The sequence below is a fragment of the Oncorhynchus mykiss genome, chromosome 10 (assembly GCF_057628025.1).
Source record: "Oncorhynchus mykiss isolate SJ-2025 chromosome 10, ASM5762802v1, whole genome shotgun sequence".
NCBI lineage: Eukaryota > Metazoa > Chordata > Actinopteri > Salmoniformes > Salmonidae > Oncorhynchus > Oncorhynchus mykiss.
This window is the reverse complement of record NC_143031.1, coordinates 86,135,912-86,158,411: the sequence shown is the minus strand read 5'-3', so window position 1 is coordinate 86,158,411 and position 22,500 is coordinate 86,135,912. Positions and strand designations below refer to the sequence as shown.

Genomic DNA, 22,500 nt, shown 5'->3' with positions numbered 1-22,500 from the left:
CTACTATAGACCCCCCAACCAGTCCCAGGTTAGGTAATGCAGTCTACTATAGACCCCCCCACCAGTCCCAGGTTAGGTAATGTAGTCTACTATGAGACCCCCACAAGTCCCAGGTTAGGTAATGTAGTCTACTATAGACCCCCACCAGTCCCAGGTTAGGTAATGCAGTCTACTATAGACCCCCCCCCCCCAGTCCCAGGTTAGGTAATGTAGTCTACTATAGACCCCCACCCCCCCCCGTCCAGGTTAGGTAATGTAGTCTACTATAGACCCCCGCATTTCCCAGGTTAGGTAATGTAGTCTACTATAGACCCCACCCCACCAGTCTACCTGGTTGATGGTCTTCTCCATCTGGACCAGTCCCAGGTTGGGTAATGTAGTCTTGATGAAGTCCACTATAGACTCCAGACTGTCGTGCTGTAGGATCAAGGGCTTGTGACTACCCAGAAGACTTTAGCGACACCTTGAAGATCACCTCCGAACCCTGGAGAAACAACATGTCTGGAGGAGAGAGACAGAGAGAGAGACAGAGAGAGAGACAGAGAGAGAGGAGACAGCGAGAGAGCGAGAGAGAGACAGAGCGAGACAGACATAGAGAGAGAAAGAGACAGAGAGAGACAGACAGAGAGAGAGAGAGAGAGAGAGAGAGAGACAGAGAGACAGACAGAGAGAGAGAGAGAGAGAGAGACAGAGACAGAGAGAGAGACAGAGAGACAGAGAGAGAGACAGAGAGAAGGAGACAGCGAGAGAGAGAGACAGAGGCAAATTAGGAGGAGAAGCAACTACATGACATGATAGTAAGTCTCAGTGTTCCATTTACAGACAGACAGACAGACAGGCAGGCAGGCGGGCAGACAGGCAGACAGACAGGCAGACAAACAGGCAGACAAACAGGCAGACAGACAGAGAAGCACGCAGGTGACAGCGCAGGTGTGACGGAGGGAGGACAACACAACAGCAGGTGTGACGGAGGACAACACAACAGCAGGTGTGACGGAGGGAGGACAACACAACAGCAGGTGTGACGGAGGGAGGACAACACAACAGCAGGTGTGACGGAAGGCAGAACACAACAGCAGGTGTGACGGAGGAGGACAACACAACAGCAGGTGTGACGGAGGGAGGACATCACAACAGCAGGTGTGACGGAGGGAGGACATCACAACAGCAGGTGTGACGGAGGGAGCAACACAACAGCAGGTGTGACGGAGGACAACACAACAGCAGGTGTGACGGAGGAAGGACAACACAACAGCAGGTGTGACGGAGGGAGGACAACACAACAGCAGGTGTGACGGAGGACTGAAGACTGTGAAATCTGAACCCAGGCCAGCAGACTGTGAAATCTGAACCCAGGCCAGCAGACTGAAATCTGACCCCAGGCCAGCAGACTGAAGACTGAAATCTGACCTCAGGCCAGCAGACTGAAGACTGAAATCTGACCTCAGGCCAGCAGACTGAAGACTGTGAAATCTGACCTCAGGCCAGCAGACTGTGAAATCTGACCCCAGGCCAGCAGACTGAAGACTGTGAAATCTGACCCCAGGCCAGCAGACTGAAGACTGTGAAATCTGACCCCCAGGCCAGCAGACTGTGAAATCTGACCCCAGGCCAGCATACTGAAGACTGTGAAATCTGACCCCAGGCCAGCAGACTGTGAAATCTGACCCCAGGCCAGCAGACTGAAGACTGTGAAATCATTCCCAGGCCAGCAGACTGTGAAATCTGACCCCAGGCCAGCAGACTGAATACACACCTCCTCCTCATACACCTCCTCCGCACACACCTCCCTCCTCATCACCTCCTCCTCACACACCTCCTCACACACCTCCTCCTCACACACCTCCTCCGCACACACCTCCTCCGCACACACCTCCTCCTCATACACCTCCTCCTCATACACCTCCACCTCACATACCTCCTCCTCACACACCTCCTCACACACCTCCTCCTCACACACCTCCTCCTCACACACCTCCTACTCACACACCTCCTCCTCATACACCTCCTCCTCACACCACCTCCTCCTCATACACCTCCACCTCATACACCAGCACCTCATACACCAGCACCTCCTCCTCATACATCACCTCCTCCACCTCCACCTCATACACCTCCTCCTCACACACCTCCACCTCACACACCTCCACCTCCTCCTCATCACCTCCTCCTCACACACCTCCTCCTCACCACCTCCTCCTCACACACCTCCTCCTCCACTTCCACCTCCTCCTCATACACCTCCTCCTCACACACCTCCTTCTCACACACCTCCTCCTCCTCCTTTATACACCTCCTCATACACCTTCCTCACACACCTCACACACCTCCAACTCCTCACACACCTCCTCCTCACACCCCCTCCTCACACACCTCCTCCTCACACACCTCCTCACACACCTCCTCCTCATACATCACCTCCCTCCACCTCCACCTCATACACCTCCTCCTCACACACCTCCACCTCACACACCTCCACCTCCTCCTCATACACCTCCTCCTCACACACCTCCTCCTCACACACCTCCTCCTCACACACCTCCTCCTCACACACCTCCTCCTCCACTTCCACCTCCTCCTCACACACCTCCTTCTCACACACCTCCTCCTCCTCCTTATACACCTCCTCATACACCTCCTCACACACCTCACACACCTCCACCTCCTCACACACCTCCTCCTCACACACCCCCTCCTCACACACTTCCACCTCCTCACACACCTCCACCTCCTCACACACCTCCTCCTCACACACCTCCACCTCACACACCTCCACCTCACACACCTCCACCTCACACACCTCCACCTCACACACCTCCACCTCACACACCCCCACCTCACACACCTCCTCCTCATACACCTCCTCCTCACACACCTCCATCTCACACACCTCCTCCTCACACACCTCCACCTCACACACCTCCACCTCACACACCCCCACCTCACACACCTCCTCCTCACACACCTCCTTCTCACACACCTCCTCCTCCTCCTTATACACCTCCTCATACACCTCCTCACACACCTCACACACCTCACACACCTCCTCCTCACACACCCCCTCCTCACACACTTCCACCTCCTTCACACACCTCCACCTCCTCACACACCTCCTCCTCACATCACCTCCACCTCACACACCTCCACCTCACACACCTCCACCTCACACACCTCCACCTCACACACCTCCACCTCACACACCCCCACCTCACACACCTCCTCCTCATACACCTCCTCCTCATACACCTCCTCCTCACACACCTCCATCTCACACACCTCCTCCTCACACACCTCCACCTCACACACCTCCACCTCACACACCCCACCTCACACACCTCCTCCTCATACACCTCCTCCTCATACACCTCCACCTTCTCCTCATACACCTCCACCTTCTCCTCATACACCTCCACCTTCTCCTCTACCCCTTTCCATTCCTACTAAAGACACTCAACATTACATAGAATACACACCTCCTCCTCAAACACCTCCTCCTCATACAACTCCACCTCTACCCCTTTCCATTCCGACTAAAGACACTCAACATTACACTCTGCTTTCTTACCAACTACCCTGGCTACGAAGCCCAGAGGTAACTAACCAAACACCCTGGCAACGAAGCCCAGAGGTAACTAACCAAACACCCTGGCTACGAAGCATACAGGTAACTAACCAAACACCCTGGCTACGAAGCCCAGAGGTAACTAACCAAACACCCTGGCTACGAAGACCAGAGATAACTTACCAAACACCCTGGCTACGAAGCCCACAGGTAACTAACCAAACACCCTAGCTACGAAGCATAGAGGTAACTAACCAAACACCCTGGCTACGAAGCATAGAGGTAACTAACCAAACACCCTGGCTACGAAGCATAGAGGTAACTAACCAACACCCTGGCTACGAAGCATAGAGGTAACTAACCAAACACCATGGCTACGAAGCCCAGAGGTAACTAACCAAACACCCTAGCTACGAAGCATAGAGGTAACTAACCAAACACCCTGGCTACGAAGCATAGAGGTAACTAACCAACCACCCTGGCTACGAAGCCTAGAGGTAACTAACCAACCACCCTGGCTACGAAGCCCAGAGGTAACTAACCAACCACCCTGGCTACGAAGCATACGGGGAACTAACCAACCACCCTGGCTACGAAGCCTAGAGGTAACTAACCAACAACCCTGGCTACGAAGCCCAGAGGTAACTTACCAAACACCCTGGCTACAAAGCCCAGAGGTAACTTACCAAACACCCTGGCTACGAAGCCCAGAGGTAACTAACCAAACACCCTGGCTACAAAGCCTAGATGTAACTTAACAAACACCCTGGCTACGAAGCCCAGAGGTAACTAACCAACCACCCTGGCTACGAAGCCCAGAGGTAACTAACCAACCACCCTGGCTACGAAGCCTAGAGGTAACTAACCAAACACCCTGGCTACGAAGCATACAGGTAACTAACCAAACACCCTGGCTACGAAGCCCAGAGGTAACTTACCAAACACCCTGGCTACGAAGCCGAGGGGTAACTTACCAAACACCCTGGCTACGAAGCATACAGGTAACTAACCAAACACCCTGGCTACGAAGCCTAGAGGTAACTAACCAAACACCCTGGCTACGAAGCCCAGAGGTAACTAACCAAACACCCTGGCTATGAAGCCCAGAGGTAACTAACCAAACACCCTGGCTACGAAGCCCAGAGATAACTTACCAAACACCCTGGCTACTAAGCCCAGAGCGAACTTACCAAACACCCTGGCTACGAAGCCTAGAGGTAACTAACCAAACACCCTGGCTACGAAGCCCAGAAGTAACTTACCAAACACCCTGGCTACGAAGCATAGAGGTAACTAACCAAACACCCTGGCTACGAAGCCCAGAGGTAACTAACCAAACACCCTGGCTACGAAGCCCAGAGGTAACTTACCAACACCCTGGCTACGAAGCCCAGAGGTAACTAACCAAACACCCTAGCTACGAAGCCTAGAGGTAACTTACCAAACACCCTGGCTACGAAGCCCAGAGGTAACTAACCAAACACCCTGGCTACGAAGCCTAGAGGTAACTAACCAAACACCCTGGCTACGAAGCCTAGAGGTAACTAACCAACCACCCTGGCTACGAAGCCCAGAGGTAACTTACCAAACACCCTGGCTACGAAGCCCAGAGGTAACTTACCAAACACCCTGGCCACGAAGCCCAGAGGGAAGTGCGAGGCGAAGGCCGTGAGGAACCAGGGAGCAGCGTAGAGAGACGGTCCTATCTCATGCTGTTCCAGATGGACGTACAGGTCTCTGTGGTAGTCATGGAGGAGACGAGACAGCTGGTACATCTGAATCTGGTGGGGGGGGAGAGATGGGTCAGCTGGTACATCTGAATCTGGTGGAGGAGGGGGGGGAGATGGGTCAGCTGGTACATCTGAATCTGGTGGAGGGTGGGGGGGGATGGGTCAGCTGGTACATCTGAATCTGGTGGGGGGGGGGGGGGTGGGGTCAGCTGGTACATCTGAATCTGGTGGAGGGGGTGGGGAGACGGGTCAGCTGGTAAATCTGAATCTGGTGGGGGGGGTCAGCTGGTACATCTGAATCTGGTGGAGGGGGTGGGGAGACGGGTCAGCTGGTACATCTGAATCTGGTGGGGGGGGGGGGGAGAGACGGGTCAGCTGGTACATCTGAATCTGGTGGGGGGGGGAGACGGGTCAGCTGGTACATCTGAATCTGGTGGGGGGGGGGGGGGAGACGGGTCAGCTGGTACATCTGAATCTGGTGGGGTGGGGGGAGATGGGTCAGCTGGTACATCTGAATCTGGTGGGGGGGGGGCGAGTCAGCTGGTACATCTGAATCTGGTGGGGGGGGGGGGGGGAAGATGGGTCAGCTGGTACATCTGAATCTGGTGGGGGGGAGGGGAGACGGGACAGCTGGTCCATCTGAATCTGGAGGGGGTGGGGAGACGGGTCAGCTGGTACATCTGAATCTGGTGGGGGGGGGGTCAGCTGGTACATCTGAATCTGGTGGAGGGGGTGGGGAGACGGGTCAGCTGGTACATCTGAATCTGGTGGGGTGGGGGGAGATGGGTCAGCTGGTACATCTGAATCTGGTGGGGGGGGGGAGATGGGTCAGCTGGTACATCTGAATCTGGTGGGGGGGGGAGACGGGTCAGCTGGTACATCTGAATCTGGTGGGGGGGAGATGGATCAGCTGGTACATCTGAATCTGGTGGGGGGGGAGACGGGACAGCTGGTACATCTGAATCTGGTGGGGGGATGGGTCAGCTGGTACATCTGAATCTGGTGGGGGGGGGGGGGAGACGGGTCAGCTGGTACATCTGAATCTGGTGGGGGGGGGGGATGGGTCAGCTGGTACATCTGAATCTGGTGGGGGGGGGGGGGGGGAGATGGGTCAGCTGGTACATCTGAATCTGCTGGGGGGGGGGAGACGGGTCAGCTGGTACATCTGAATCTGGTGGGGGGAGATGGGTCAGCTGGTACATCTGAATCTGGTGGGGGGGGAGATGGGTAAGCTGGTACATCTGAATCTGGTGGGGGGGGGGGGGATGGGTCAGCTGGTACATCTGAATCTGGTGGGGGGGGGGGGATGGGTCAGCTGGTACATCTGAATCTGGTGGGGGGGGGGGGGGGGTCAGCTGGTACATCTGAATCTGGTGGGGGGGGGACGGGTCAGCTGGTACATCTGAATCTGGTGGGGGGGGAGATGGGTCAGCTGGTACATCTGAATCTGGTGGGGGGGGAGATGGGTCAGCTGGTACATCTGAATCTGGTGGGGGGGGGGGGGAGACGGGTCAGCTGGTACATCTGAATCTGGTGGGGTGGGGGGAGATGGGTCAGCTGGTACATCTGAATCTGGTGGGGGGGGGTCAGCTGGTACATCTGAATCTGGTGGGGGGGGGAGACGGGACAGCTGGTACATCTGAATCTGGTGGGGGGGGTCAGCTGGTACATCTGAATCTGGTGGGGGGGGGAGACGGGACAGCTGGTACATCTGAATCTGGTGGGGGGGGGTCAGCTGGTACATCTGAATCTGGTGTGGGGGGGAGATGGGACAGCTGGTACATCTGAATCTGGTGGGGGGGGGAGACGGGACAGCTGGTACATCTGAATCTGGTGGGGGGGGTCAGCTGGTACATCTGAATCTGGTGGGGGGGGGAGATGGGACAGCTGGTACATCTGAATCTGGTGGGGGGGGGAGATGGGACAGCTGGTACATCTGAATCTGGTGGGGGGGGGAGATGGGACAGCTGGTACATCTGAATCTGGTGGGGGGGGGAGATGGGACAGCTGGTACATCTGAATCTGGTGGGGGGGGGGGGAGACGGGTCAGCTGGTACATCTGAATCTGGTGGGGTGGGGGGAGATGGGTCAGCTGGTACATCTGAATCTGGTGGGGGGGGGTCAGCTGGTACATCTGAATCTGGTGGGGGGGGGAGACGGGACAGCTGGTACATCTGAATCTGGTGGGGGGGGGTCAGCTGGTACATCTGAATCTGGTGGGGGGGGAGATGGGACAGCTGGTACATCTGAATCTGGTGGGGGGGGGAGACGGGACAGCTGGTACATCTGAATCTGGTGGGGGGGGGGTCAGCTGGTACATCTGAATCTGGTGGGGGGGGGAGATGGGACAGCTGGTACATCTGAATCTGGTGGGGGGGGGAGATGGGACAGCTGGTACATCTGAATCTGGTGGGGGGGGGAGATGGGACAGCTGGTACATCTGAATCTGGTGGGGGGGGGAGATGGGACAGCTGGTACATCTGAATCTGGTGGGGGGGGGGGGGGGACATACACTGAGTGAACAAAACATAAAGAACAGCTTCCCCATATTGAGTTGCATCCGCTTTTGGGGAGGGGGGGGGGGGGCTCAGAATAACAGACTCAATTCGTCGGGGCTCTACAAGGTGTTCCACAGGGAGGCTGGTTCCTGTAGTATCATCATGGCAGGTCTGTACTGCTTGGTGTGGTACCTGTAGTATCATCATGTCAGGTCTGTACTGCTTGGTGTGGTACCTGTAGTATCATCATGTCAGGTCCCCATGTACTGCTTGGTGTGGTACCTGTAGTATCATCATGTCAGGTCTGTACTGCTTGGTGTGGTACCTGTAGTATCATCATGTCAGGTCTGTACTGCTTGGTGTGGTACCTGTAGTATCATCATGTCAGGTCTGTACTGCTTGGTGTGGTACCTGTAGTATCATCATGTCAGGTCTGTACTGCTTGGTGTGGTACCTGTAGTATCATCATGTCAGGTCTGTACTGCTTGGTGTGTAGTATCATCATGTCAGGTCTGTACTGCTTGGTGTGGTACCTGTAGTATCATCATGTCAGGTCTGTACTGCTTGGTGTGGTACCTGTAGTATCATCATGTCAGGTCTGTACTGCTTGGTGTGGTACCTGTAGTATCATCATGTCAGGTCTGTACTGCTTGGTGTGGTACCTGTAGTATCATCATGTCAGGTCTGTACTGCTTGGTGTGGTACCTGTAGTATCATCATGTCAGGTCTGTACTGCTTGGTGTGGTACCTGTAGTATCATCATGTCAGGTCTGTCCTGCTTGGTGTGGTACCTGTAGTATCATCATGTCAGCTCTGTACTGCTTGGTGTGGTACCTGTAGTATCATCATGTCAGGTCTGTACTGCTTGGTGTGGTACCTGTAGTATCATCATGTCAGGTCTGTACTGCTTGGTGTGGTACCTGTAGTATCATCATGTCAGGTCTGTACTGCTTGGTGTGGTACCTGTAGTATCATCATGTCAGGTCTGTACTGCTTGGTGTGGTACCTGTAGTATCATCATGTCAGGTCTGTACTGCTTGGTGTGGTACCTGTAGTATCATCATGTCAGGTCTGTCCTGCTTGGTGTGGTACCTGTAGTATCATCATGTCAGCTCTGTACTGCTTGGTGTGGTACCTGTAGTATCATCATGTCAGGTCTGTACTGCTTGGTGTGGTACCTGTAGTATCATCATGTCAGGTCTGTACTGCTTGGTGTGGTACCTGTAGTATCATCATGTCAGGTCTGTACTGCTTGGTGTGGTACCTGTAGTATCATCATGTCAGGTCTGTACTGCTTGGTGTGGTACCTGTAGTATAATCATGTCAGGTCTGTACTGCTTGGTGTGGTACCTGTAGTATCATCATGTCAGGTCTGTACTGCTTGGTGTGGTACCTGTAGTATCATCATGTCAGGTCTGTACTGCTTGGTGTGGTACCTGTAGTATCATCATGTCAGGTCTGTACTGCTTGGTGTGGTACCTGTAGTATCATCATGTCAGGTCTGTACTGCTTGGTGTGGTACCTGTAGTATCATCATGTCAGGTCTGTACTGCTTGGTGTGGTACCTGTAGTATCATCATGTCAGGTCTGTACTGCTTGGTGTGGTACCTGTAGTATCATCATGTCAGGTCTGTACTGCTTGGTGTGGTACCTGTAGTATCATCATGTCAGGTCTGTACTGCTTGGTGTGGTACCTGTAGTATCATCATGTCAGGTCTGTACTGCTTGGTGTGGTACCTGTAGTATCATCATGTCAGGTCTGTACTGCTTGGTGTGGTACCTGTAGTATCATCATGTCAGGTCTGTACTGCTTGGTGTGGTACCTGTAGTATCATCATGTCAGGTCTGTACTGCTTGGTGTGGTACCTGTAGTATCATCATGTCAGGTCTGTACTGCTTGGTGTGGTACCTGTAGTATCATCATGTCAGGTCTGTACTGCTTGGTGTGGTACCTGTAGTATAATCATGTCAGGTCTGTACTGCTTGCGAAGCCCCATATGATACATGAGGAACTGGAGCATGTTGAAGGCGTCCTCCTCTCCCATGTGCAACAACAACACTCCTGCTACGAAGCTGAGACCCTGACAGTATCCCACCTAGAGAGAGGAGGAGGTGGTGGGGAGAGAGGAGGAGGTGGTGGAGAGAGAGGGAAGGAGAGACGGGGGAGAGGGAGGGAGAGAGGAGGAGGTGGGGAGAGAGGGAAGGAGAGACAGGGGAAGAGGGAAGGAGAGAGGGAAGGAGAGACAGGGGAAGAGGGAAGGAGAGAGGGAAGGAGAGATGGGGGAGAGGAAGGAGAGACGGGGGAGAGGGAAGGAGAGAGGGAAGGAGAGACAGGGGGAGAGGGAAGGAGAGAGGGAAGGAGAGATGGGGGAGAGGAAGGAGAGATGGGGGAGAGGAAGGAGAGACGGGGGAGAGGGAAGGAGAGAGGGAAGGAGAGAGGGAAGGAGAGAGGGAAGGAGAGACAGGGGGAGTTAGAAGGAGAGACGGGGAGAGGGAAGGAGAGAGGGAAGGAGAGACGGGGAGAGGGAAGGAGAGAGGGAAGGAGAGAGGGAAGGAGAGAGGGAAGGAGAGACAGGGAGAGGAAGGAGAGAGGGAAGGAGAGACGGGGAGAGGGAAGGAGAGAGGGAAGGAGAGACGGGGAGAGGGAAGGAGAGAGAGAAGGAGAGACGGGGAGAGGGAAGGAGAGAGGGAATGAGAGACGGGGAGAGGGAAGGAGAGACGGGGAGAGGGAAGGAGAGAGGGAATGAGAGACGGGGAGAGGGAAGGAGAGACGGGGAGAGGGAAGGAGAGAGGGAAGGAGAGAGGGAAGGAGAGAGGGAAGGAGAGACGGGGAGAGGGAAGGAGAGAGGGAAGGAGAGAGGGAAGGAGAGAGGGAAGGAGAGAGGGAAGGAGAGAGGGAAGGAGAGACGGGGAGAGGGAAGGAGAGAGGGAAGGAGAGACGGGGAGAGGGAAGGAGAGAGGGAAGGAGAGACGGGGAGAGGGAAGGAGAGACGGGGGAGAGGAAGGAGAGAGGGAAGGAGAGACGGGGGAGAGGAAGAGGAAGAGGTGATGGATGGTATCTCCCAAAATGCAACAGATTTTTATTTTAATAACTAAAATAAACTGATGCATTTCCTATGTCCGTGTGTGTGTGTGTGTGTGTGTGTGTGTGTGTGTATGTGTGTGTGTGTCCGTGCTTGAGTGTGTTTGTCTATGTGTCATGTGTGTGTTGTGTAGTGTGTGCAGGTGTGTGTGTAATGTGTGTGTTGTGTAGTGCGTGCAGGTGTGTGTGTCATGTGTGTGTTGTGTAGTGCGTGCAGGTGTGTGTGTAATGTGTGTGTGTCCATGTATGCAGGTGTGTGTGTAATGTGTGTGAGAGGGAGGGAGAGAGGAGGAGGTGGGGAGAGAGGGAAGGAGAGACAGGGGAAGAGGGAAGGAGAGAGGGAAGGAGAGACAGGGGAAGAGGGAAGGAGAGAGGGAAGGAGAGATGGGGGAGAGGAAGGAGAGACGGGGGAGAGGGAAGGAGAGAGGGAAGGAGAGACAGGGGGAGAGGGAAGGAGAGAGGGAAGGAGAGATGGGGGAGAGGAAGGAGAGATGGGGGAGAGGAAGGAGAGACGGGGGAGAGGGAAGGAGAGAGGGAAGGAGAGAGGGAAGGAGAGAGGGAAGGAGAGACAGGGGGAGTTAGAAGGAGAGACGGGGAGAGGGAAGGAGAGAGGGAAGGAGAGACGGGGAGAGGGAAGGAGAGAGGGAAGGAGAGAGGGAAGGAGAGAGGGAAGGAGAGACAGGGAGAGGAAGGAGAGAGGGAAGGAGAGACGGGGAGAGGGAAGGAGAGAGGGAAGGAGAGACGGGGAGAGGGAAGGAGAGAGAGAAGGAGAGACGGGGAGAGGGAAGGAGAGAGGGAATGAGAGACGGGGAGAGGGAAGGAGAGACGGGGAGAGGGAAGGAGAGAGGGAATGAGAGACGGGGAGAGGGAAGGAGAGACGGGGAGAGGGAAGGAGAGAGGGAAGGAGAGAGGGAAGGAGAGAGGGAAGGAGAGACGGGGAGAGGGAAGGAGAGAGGGAAGGAGAGAGGGAAGGAGAGAGGGAAGGAGAGAGGGAAGGAGAGAGGGAAGGAGAGACGGGGAGAGGGAAGGAGAGAGGGAAGGAGAGACGGGGAGAGGGAAGGAGAGAGGGAAGGAGAGACGGGGAGAGGGAAGGAGAGACGGGGGAGAGGAAGGAGAGAGGGAAGGAGAGACGGGGGAGAGGAAGAGGAAGAGGTGATGGATGGTATCTCCCAAAATGCAACAGATTTTTATTTTAATAACTAAAATAAACTGATGCATTTCCTATGTCCGTGTGTGTGTGTGTGTGTGTGTGTGTGTGTGTGTATGTGTGTGTGTGTCCGTGCTTGAGTGTGTTTGTCTATGTGTCATGTGTGTGTTGTGTAGTGTGTGCAGGTGTGTGTGTAATGTGTGTGTTGTGTAGTGCGTGCAGGTGTGTGTGTCATGTGTGTGTTGTGTAGTGCGTGCAGGTGTGTGTGTAATGTGTGTGTGTCCATGTATGCAGGTGTGTGTGTAATGTGTGTGTTGTGTAGTGCGTGCAGGTGTGTGTGTAATGTGTGCAGGTGTGTGTGTAATGTTTGTACCTCTGGGTCCAGTAGAGAGTAGGCCTTCAGGAGGTTATAGAGAGACAGCTGACCAGACCCCAACTGAGCCTGGAAATAAGGATGGGTCGGAAAGGTACGACCTGAGAGACAGAGAGACAGAGAGAGAGAGAGAGAGAGAGACAGAGAGAGAGAGAGACACAGAGAGAGAGAGACAGAGAGACAGAGAGAGAGAGAGACAGAGAGACAGAGAGACAGAGAGACAGAGAGACAGAGAGAGAGAGAGAGAGAGAGACAGAGAGAGAGAGAGAGAGAGAGAGAGACAGAGAGAGAGAGAGAGAGAGAGAGACAGAGAGAGAGAGAGACACAGAGAGAGAGAGAGAGACAGAGAGAGAGAGAGAGAGACAGAGAGAGACAGAGAGAGACAGAGAGAGACAGAGAGAGACAGAGAGAGAGAGAGAGAGAGACACAGAGAGAGAGAGAGACAGAGAGAGAGAGAGAGAGAGAGAGAGAGAGAGAGACAGAGACAGAGACAGAGACAGAGACAGAGACAGAGACAGACTGCTTTAGCAAGGATCACTATAACACCATTCTAATGACTTCTTTAGCCAGGATCACTAAAACACCATTCTAATGACTGCTTTAGCCAGGATCACTAAAACACCATTCTAATGACTGCTTTAGCCAGGATCACTAAAACACTGCTTTAGCCAGGATCACTAAAACACTGCTTTAGCCAGGATCACTAAAACACTGCTTTAGCCAGGATCACTAAAACACCCTTCTAATGACTGCTTTAGCCAGGATCACTAAAACACCATTCTAATGACTGCTTTAGCCAGGATCACTAAAACACTGCTTTAGCCAGGATCACTAAAACACCATTCTAATGACTGCTTTAGCCAGGATCACTAAAACACTGCTTTAGCCAGGATCACTAAAACACTGCTTTAGCCAGGATCACTAAAACACCATTCTAATGACTGCTTTAGCCAGGATCACTAAAACACCATTCTAATGACTGCTTTAGCCAGGATCACTAAAACACCATTCTAATGACTGCTTTAGCCAGGATCACTAAAACACCATTCTAATGACTGCTTTAGCCAGGATCACTAAAACACTGCTTTAGCCAGGATCACTAAAACACCATTCTAATGACTGCTTTAGCCAGGATCACTAAAACACTGCTTTAGCCAGGATCACTAAAACACCATTCTAATGACTGCTTTAGCCAGGATCACTAAAACACTGCTTTAGCCAGGATCACTAAAACACCATTCTAATGACTGCTTTAGCCAGGATCACTAAAACACTGCTTTAGCCAGGATCACTGAAACACTGCTTTAGCCAGGATCACTACAACACCATTCTAATGACTTCTTTAGCCAGGATCACTAAAACACCATTCTAATGACTGCTTTAGCCAGGATCACTAAAACACTGCTTTAGCCAGGATCACTAAAACACCCATTCTAATGACTGCTTTAGCCAGGATCACTAAAACACCATTCTAATGACTGCTTTAGCCAGGATCACTAAAACACTGCTTTAGCCAGGATCACTAAAACACCATTCTAATGACTGCTTTAGCCAGGATCACTAAAACACTGCTTTAGCCAGGATCACTAAAACACCCATTCTAATGACTGCTTTAGCCAGGATCACTAAAACACCATTCTAATGACTGCTTTAGCCAGGATCACTAAAACACTGCTTTAGCCAGGATCACTAAAACACCATTCTAATGACTGCTTTAGCCAGGATCACTAAAACACCATTCTAATGACTGCTTTAGCCAGGATCACTAAAACATCATTCTAATGACTGCTTTAGCCAGGATCACTAAAACACCATTCTAATGACTGCTTTAGCCAGGATCACTAAAACACTGCTTTAGCCAGGATCACTAAAACACCATTCTAATGACTGCTTTAGCCAGGATCACTAAAACACTGCTTTAGCCAGGATCACTAAAACACCATTCTAATGACTGCTTTAGCCAGGATCACTAAAACACTGCTTTAGCCAGGATCACTACAACACCATTCTAATGACTGCTTTAGCCAGGATCACTAAAACACTGCTTTAGCCAGGATCACTGAAACACTGCTTTAGCCAGGATCACTACAACACCATTCTAATGACTTCTTTAGCCAGGATCACTAAAACACCATTCTAATGACTGCTTTAGCCAGGATCACTAAAACACTGCTTTAGCCAGGATCACTAAAACACCCATTCTAATGACTGCTTTAGCCAGGATCACTAAAACACCATTCTAATGACTGCTTTAGCCAGGATCACTAAAACACTGCTTTAGCCAGGATCACTAAAACACCATTCTAATGACTGCTTTAGCCAGGATCACTAAAACACTGCTTTAGCCAGGATCACTAAAACACCCATTCTAATGACTGCTTTAGCCAGGATCACTAAAACACCATTCTAATGACTGCTTTAGCCAGGATCACTAAAACACTGCTTTAGCCAGGATCACTAAAACACCATTCTAATGACTGCTTTAGCCAGGATCACTAAAACACCATTCTAATGACTGCTTTAGCCAGGATCACTAAAACACCATTCTAATGACTGCTTTAGCCAGGATCACTAAAACACTGCTTTAGCCAGGATCACTAAAACACCATTCTAATGACTGCTTTAGCCAGGATCACTAAAACACCATTCTAATGACTGCTTTAGCCAGGATCACTAAAACATCATTCTAATGACTGCTTTAGCCAGGATCACTAAAACACCATTCTAATGACTGCTTTAGCCAGGATCACTAAAACACTGCTTTAGCCAGGATCACTAAAACACCATTCTAATGACTGCTTTAGCCAGGATCACTAAAACACTGCTTTAGCCAGGATCACTAAAACACCATTCTAATGACTGCTTTAGCCAGGATCACTAAAACACTGCTTTAGCCAGGATCACTACAACACCATTCTAATGACTGCTTTAGCCAGGATCACTAAAACACTGCTTTAGCCAGGATCACTGAAACACTGCTTTAGCCAGGATCACTACAACACCATTCTAATGACTTCTTTAGCCAGGATCACTAAAACACCATTCTAATGACTGCTTTAGCCAGGATCACTAAAACACTGCTTTAGCCAGGATCACTAAAACACCTATTCTAATGACTGCTTTAGCCAGGATCACTAAAACACCATTCTAATGACTGCTTTAGCCAGGATCACTAAAACACTGCTTTAGCCAGGATCACTAAAACACCATTCTAATGACTGCTTTAGCCAGGATCACTAAAACACTGCTTTAGCCAGGATCACTAAAACACCCATTCTAATGACTGCTTTAGCCAGGATCACTAAAACACCATTCTAATGACTGCTTTAGCCAGGATCACTAAAACACTGCTTTAGCCAGGATCACTAAAACACCATTCTAATGACTGCTTTAGCCAGGATCACTAAAACACCATTCTAATGACTGCTTTAGCCAGGATCACTAAAACACCATTCTAATGACTGCTTTAGCCAGGATCACTAAAACACTGCTTTAGCCAGGATCACTAAAACACCATTCTAATGACTGCTTTAGCCAGGATCACTAAAACACCATTCTAATGACTGCTTTAGCCAGGATCACTAAAACACCATTCTAATGACTGCTTTAGCCAGGATCACTAAAACACTGCTTTAGCCAGGATCACTAAAACACCCTTCTAATGACTGCTTTAGCCAGGATCACTAAAACACCATTCTAATGACTGCTTTAGCCAGGATCACTAAAACACCATTCTAATGACTGCTTTAGCCAGGATCACTAAAACACCCTTCTAATGACTGCTTTAGCCAGGATCACTAAAACACCCTTCTAATGACTGCTTTAGCCAGGATCACTAAAACACTGCTTTAGCCAGGATCACTAAAACACCATTCTATTGACTGCTTTAGCCAGGATCACTAAAACACCATTCTAATGACTGCTTTAGCCAGGATCACTAAAACACCCTTCTAATGACTGCTTTAGCCAGGATCACTAAAACACCATTCTAATGACTGCTTTAGCCAGGATCAATACAACACCCTTCTAATGACTGCTTTAGCCAGGATCACTAAAACACCATTCTAATGACTGCTTTAGCCAGGATCACTAAAACACTGCTTTAGCCAGGATCACTAAAACACTGCTTTAGCCAGGATCACTAAAACACCAGTCGTTCACTAAAGAGGCAGGTGTTGTGCGTGTGGTGTGTGTATAAACGGAGGACAAGGTTTCAGGTTAAATGAGGTCACCTGACTGACAACATTAGTCAACAGTCACATGTCAGGAAGTGTTTCAAGTTAAACCAGGTTAACATCACCACTCAGTCAGGCATTAGTCAACAGAAAGGAGGAAGTGTGTGTGTGAGCGTGTCGGTGTGCGTGTGTAGGGTGTGTAGTGTGTAATGTTTAGGGTGTAGTGTGCAGTGTAGGGTCTCACCGAGGTCTATGAGGATGGCGTGCTGTAGGGTGTAGGGTCTCACCCAGGTCTATGAGGATGGCGTGCTGTAGGGTGTAGTGTGTAGCGTGTAGTGTGTAGGGTGTAGTGTAGGGTCTCACCCAGGTCTATGAGGATGGCGTGCTGTAGGGTGTAGTGTGTAGGGTGTAGTGTGTAGGGTGTAGTGTAGGGTCTCACCCAGGTCTATGAGGATGGCGTGCTGTAGGGTGTAGTGTGTAGGGTGTAGGGTGTAGGGTCTCACCCAGGTCTATGAGGATGGCGTGCTGTAGGGTGTAGTGTGTAGGGTGTAGTGTGTAGGGTGTAGTGTAGGGTCTCACCCAGGTCTATGAGGATGGCGTGCTGTAGGGTGTAGGGTCTCACCCAGGTCTATGAGGATGGCGTGCTGTAGGGTGTAGGGTGTAGTGTATAGTGTATAGTATAGGGTCTCACCCAGGTCTATGAGGATGGCGTGCTGTAGGGTATAGTGTGTAGGGTGTAGTGTATAGGGTGTAGTGTATAGTGTGTAGGGTCTCACCCAGGTCTATGAGGATGGCGTGCTGTAGGGTGTAGGGTGTAGTATGTAGTGTATAGTGTATAGTATAGGGTCTCACCCAGGTCTATGAGGATGGCGTGCTGTAGGGTGTAGGGTGTAGTGTGTAGTGTGTAGTGTGTAGTATAGGGTCTCACCCAGGTCTATGAGGATGGCGTGCTGTAGGGTGTAGGGTGTAGTGTGTAGTGTGTAGTGTGTAGTATAGGGTCTCACCCAGGTCTATGAGGATGGCGTGCTGTAGGGTGTAGGGTGTAGTGTGTAGTGTATAGTATAGGGTCTCACCCAGGTCTATGAGGATGGCGTGCTGTAGGGTGTAGTGTGTAGTGTATAGTGTGTAGTGTGTAGGGTATAGGGTATAGTGTGTAGTGTGTAGGGTATAGTGTGTAGTGTGTAGTGTGTAGGGTGTAGTGTGTAGTGTATAGTGTGTAGTTGTAGTGTGTAGTGTGTAGTTGTAGTGTGTAGTGTATAGTGTATAGTATAGGGTCTCACCCAGGTCTATGAGGATGGCGTGCTGTAGGGTGTAGGGTGTAGGGTGTAGTGTGTAGTGTGTAGTATAGGGTCTCACCCAGGTCTATGAGGATGGCGTGCTGTAGGGTGTAGTGTGTAGCGTGTAGTGTGTAGGGTGTAGTGTAGGGTCTCACCCAGGTCTATGAGGATGGCGTGCTGTAGGGTGTAGTGTGTAGTGTATAGTATAGGGTCTCACCCAGGTCTATGAGGATGGCGTGCTGTAGGGTGTAGTGTGTAGTGTATAGTATAGGGTCTCACCCAGGTCTATGAGGATGGCGTGCTGTAGTGTATAGTGTGTAGGGTGTAGGGTGTGGTGTGTAGACTGTAGGGTGTAGTGTGTAGACTGTAGGGTGTAGGGTGTAGTGTGTAGTGTATAGTATAGGGTCTCACCCAGGTCTATGAGGATGGTGTGCTGTAGTGTATAGGGTGTAGGGTGTAGTGTATAGTGTATAGTATAGGGTCTCACCCAGGTCTATGAGGATGGCGTGCTGTAGGGTGTAGTGTGTAGTGTGTAGTGTATAGTGTGTAGGGTGTAGGGTCTCACCCAGGTCTATGAGGATGGCGTGCTGTAGGGTGTAGGGTGTAGGGTGTAGTGTATAGTGTATAGTATAGGGTCTCACCCAGGTCTATGAGGATGGCGTGCTGTAGGGTGTAGTGTGTAGTGTGTAGTGTATAGTGTATAGTATAGGGTCTCACCCAGGTCTATGAGGATGGCGTGCTGTAGGGTGTAGTGTGTAGGGTGTAGTGTATAGTGTATAGTATAGGGTCTCACCCAGGTCTATGAGGATGGCGTGCTGTTGGGTGTAGGGTGTATTGTGTAGTGTGTAGACTGTAGGGTGTAGTGTGTAGTGTATAGTATAGGGTCTCACCCAGGTCTATGAGGATGGTGTGCTGTAGTGTATAGTGCATAGTGTGTAGTGTATAGTGTATAGTATAGGGTCTCACCCAGGTCTATGAGGATGGTGTGCTGTAGTGCATAGTGCATAGTGTGTAGTGTATAGTGTATAGTATAGGGTCTCACCCAGGTCTATGAGGATGGCGTGCTGTAGGGTGTAGGGTGTAGTGTGTAGTGTATAGTATAGGGTCTCACCCAGGTCTATGAGGATGGCGTGCTGTAGGGTGTAGGGTGTAGTGTATAGTATAGGGTCTCACCCAGGTCTATGAGGATGGTGTGCTGTAGTGTATAGTATAGGGTCTCACCCAGGTCTATGAGGATGGCGTGCTGTAGGGTGTAGGGTGTAGTGTATAGTATAGGGTCTCACCCAGGTCTATGAGGATGGTGTGCTGTAGTGCATAGTGCATAGTGTGTAGTGTATAGTGTATAGTATAGGGTCTCACCCAGGTCTATGAGGATGGCGTGCTGTAGGGTGTAGTGTGTAGTGTGTAGGGTGTAGTGTATAGTATAGGGTCTCACCCAGGTCTATGAGGATGGCGTGCTGTAGGGTGTAGGGTGTAGTGTGTAGTGTATAGTATAGGGTCTCACCCAGGTCTATGAGGATGGCGTGCTGTAGGGTGTAGTGTGTAGGGTGTAGTGTGTAGTGTGTAGTGTGTAGTATAGGGTCTCACCCAGGTCTATGAGGATGGCGTGCTGTAGGGTGTAGGGTGTAGTGTGTAGTGTATAGTATAGGGTCTCACCCAGGTCTATGAGGATGGCGTGCTGTAGGGTATAGTGTGTAGGGTGTAGTGTGTAGTGTGTAGTGTGTAGTATAGGGTCTCACCCAGGTCTATGAGGATGGCGTGCTGTAGGGTATAGTGTGTAGGGTGTAGTGTGTAGTGTGTAGTGTGTAGTATAGGGTCTCACCCAGGTCTATGAGGATGGCGTGCTGTAGGGTGTAGTGTGTAGGGTGTAGTGTGTAGGGTGTAGTGTAGGGTCTCACCCAGGTCTATGAGGATGGCGTGCTGTAGGGTGTAGGGTCTCACCCAGGTCTATGAGGATGGCGTGCTGTAGGGTGTAGGGTGTAGGGTGTAGTGTATAGTGTATAGTATAGGGTCTCACCCAGGTCTATGAGGATGGCGTGCTGTAGGGTATAGTGTGTAGGGTGTAGTGTATAGGGTGTAGGGTGTAGTGTATAGTGTGTAGGGTCTCACCCAGGTCTATGAGGATGGCGTGCTGTAGGGTGTAGGGTGTAGTATGTAGTGTATAGTGTATAGTATAGGGTCTCACCCAGGTCTATGAGGATGGCGTGCTGTAGGGTGTAGGGTGTAGTGTGTAGTGTGTAGTGTGTAGTATAGGGTCTCACCCAGGTCTATGAGGATGGCGTGCTGTAGGGTGTAGGGTGTAGTGTGTAGTGTGTAGTGTGTAGTATAGGGTCTCACCCAGGTCTATGAGGATGGCGTGCTGTAGGGTGTAGGGTGTAGTGTGTAGTGTATAGTATAGGGTCTCACCCAGGTCTATGAGGATGGCGTGCTGTAGGGTGTAGTGTGTAGTGTATAGTGTGTAGTGTGTAGGGTATAGGGTATAGTGTGTAGTGTGTAGGGTATAGTGTGTAGTGTGTAGTGTGTAGGGTGTAGTGTGTAGTGTATAGTGTGTAGTTGTAGTGTGTAGTGTGTAGTTGTAGTGTGTAGTGTATAGTGTATAGTATAGGGTCTCACCCAGGTCTATGAGGATGGCGTGCTGTAGGGTGTAGGGTGTAGGGTGTAGTGTGTAGTGTGTAGTATAGGGTCTCACCCAGGTCTATGAGGATGGCGTGCTGTAGGGTGTAGTGTGTAGCGTGTAGTGTGTAGGGTGTAGTGTAGGGTCTCACTCAGGTCTATGAGGATGGCGTGCTGTAGGGTGTAGTGTGTAGTGTATAGTATAGGGTCTCACCCAGGTCTATGAGGATGGCGTGCTGTAGGGTGTAGGGTGTAGTGTATAGTATAGGGTCTCACCCAGGTCTATGAGGATGGCGTGCTGTAGGGTGTAGGGTGTAGTGTATAGTATAGGGTCTCACCCAGGTCTATGAGGATGGTGTGCTGTAGTGCATAGTGCATAGTGTGTAGTGTATAGTGTATAGTATAGGGTCTCACCCAGGTCTATGAGGATGGTGTGCTGTAGTGTATAGTATAGGGTCTCACCCAGGTCTATGAGGATGGCGTGCTGTAGGGTGTAGGGTGTAGTGTATAGTATAGGGTCTCACCCAGGTCTATGAGGATGGTGTGCTGTAGTGCATAGTGCATAGTGTGTAGTGTATAGTGTATAGTATAGGGTCTCACCCAGGTCTATGAGGATGGCGTGCTGTAGGGTGTAGTGTGTAGTGTGTAGGGTGTAGTGTATAGTATAGGGTCTCACCCAGGTCTATGAGGATGGCGTGCTGTAGGGTGTAGGGTGTAGTGTGTAGTGTATAGTATAGGGTCTCACCCAGGTCTATGAGGATGGCGTGCTGTAGGGTGTAGTGTGTAGGGTGTAGTGTGTAGTGTGTAGTGTGTAGTATAGGGTCTCACCCAGGTCTATGAGGATGGCGTGCTGTAGGGTGTAGGGTGTAGTGTGTAGTGTATAGTATAGGGTCTCACCCAGGTCTATGAGGATGGCGTGCTGTAGGGTATAGTGTGTAGGGTGTAGTGTGTAGTGTGTAGTGTGTAGTATAGGGTCTCACCCAGGTCTATGAGGATGGCGTGCTGTAGGGTATAGTGTGTAGGGTGTAGTGTGTAGTGTGTAGTGTGTAGTATAGGGTCTCACCCAGGTCTATGAGGATGGCGTGCTGTAGGGTGTAGTGTGTAGGGTGTAGTGTGTAGGGTGTAGTGTAGGGTCTCACCCAGGTCTATGAGGATGGCGTGCTGTAGGGTGTAGGGTCTCACCCAGGTCTATGAGGATGGCGTGCTGTAGGGTGTAGGGTGTAGGGTGTAGTGTATAGTGTATAGTATAGGGTCTCACCCAGGTCTATGAGGATGGCGTGCTGTAGGGTATAGTGTGTAGGGTGTAGTGTGTAGTGTGTAGTGTGTAGTATAGGGTCTCACCCAGGTCTATGAGGATGGCGTGCTGTAGGGTATAGTGTGTAGGGTGTAGTGTGTAGTGTGTAGTGTGTAGTATAGGGTCTCACCCAGGTCTATGAGGATGGCGTGCTGTAGGGTGTAGTGTGTAGGGTGTAGTGTGTAGGGTGTAGTGTAGGGTCTCACCCAGGTCTATGAGGATGGCGTGCTGTAGGGTGTAGGGTCTCACCCAGGTCTATGAGGATGGCGTGCTGTAGGGTGTAGGGTGTAGGGTGTAGTGTATAGTGTATAGTATAGGGTCTCACCCAGGTCTATGAGGATGGCGTGCTGTAGGGTATAGTGTGTAGGGTGTAGTGTGTAGTGTGTAGTGTGTAGTATAGGGTCTCACCCAGGTCTATGAGGATGGCGTGCTGTAGGGTATAGTGTGTAGGGTGTAGTGTGTAGTGTGTAGTGTGTAGTATAGGGTCTCACCCAGGTCTATGAGGATGGCGTGCTGTAGGGTGTAGTGTGTAGGGTGTAGTGTGTAGGGTGTAGTGTAGGGTCTCACCCAGGTCTATGAGGATGGCGTGCTGTAGGGTGTAGGGTTCTCACCCAGGTCTATGAGGATGGCGTGCTGTAGGGTGTAGGGTGTAGTGTATAGTATAGGGTCTCACCCAGGTCTATGAGGATGGCGTGCTGTAGGGTGTAGTGTATAGTATAGGGTCTCACCCAGGTCTATGAGGATGGTGT

General features: G+C 51.1%; 1 protein-coding gene across 1 annotated transcript in view; it reads right to left on the bottom strand.

Moving 5' to 3' along the window:
* Positions 1–22,500, bottom strand: part of LOC149980667 (TBC1 domain family member 1-like) — a 129,982-nt gene that overhangs the window by 5,120 nt on the left and 102,362 nt on the right. Inside the window, 5 exon segments of the mRNA XM_090188256.1 lie at positions 331–453; positions 455–501; positions 5,184–5,343; positions 9,743–9,886; positions 12,393–12,493. Coding sequence (XP_090044382.1) covers positions 331–453; positions 455–501; positions 5,184–5,343; positions 9,743–9,886; positions 12,393–12,493 — 575 coding nt within the window.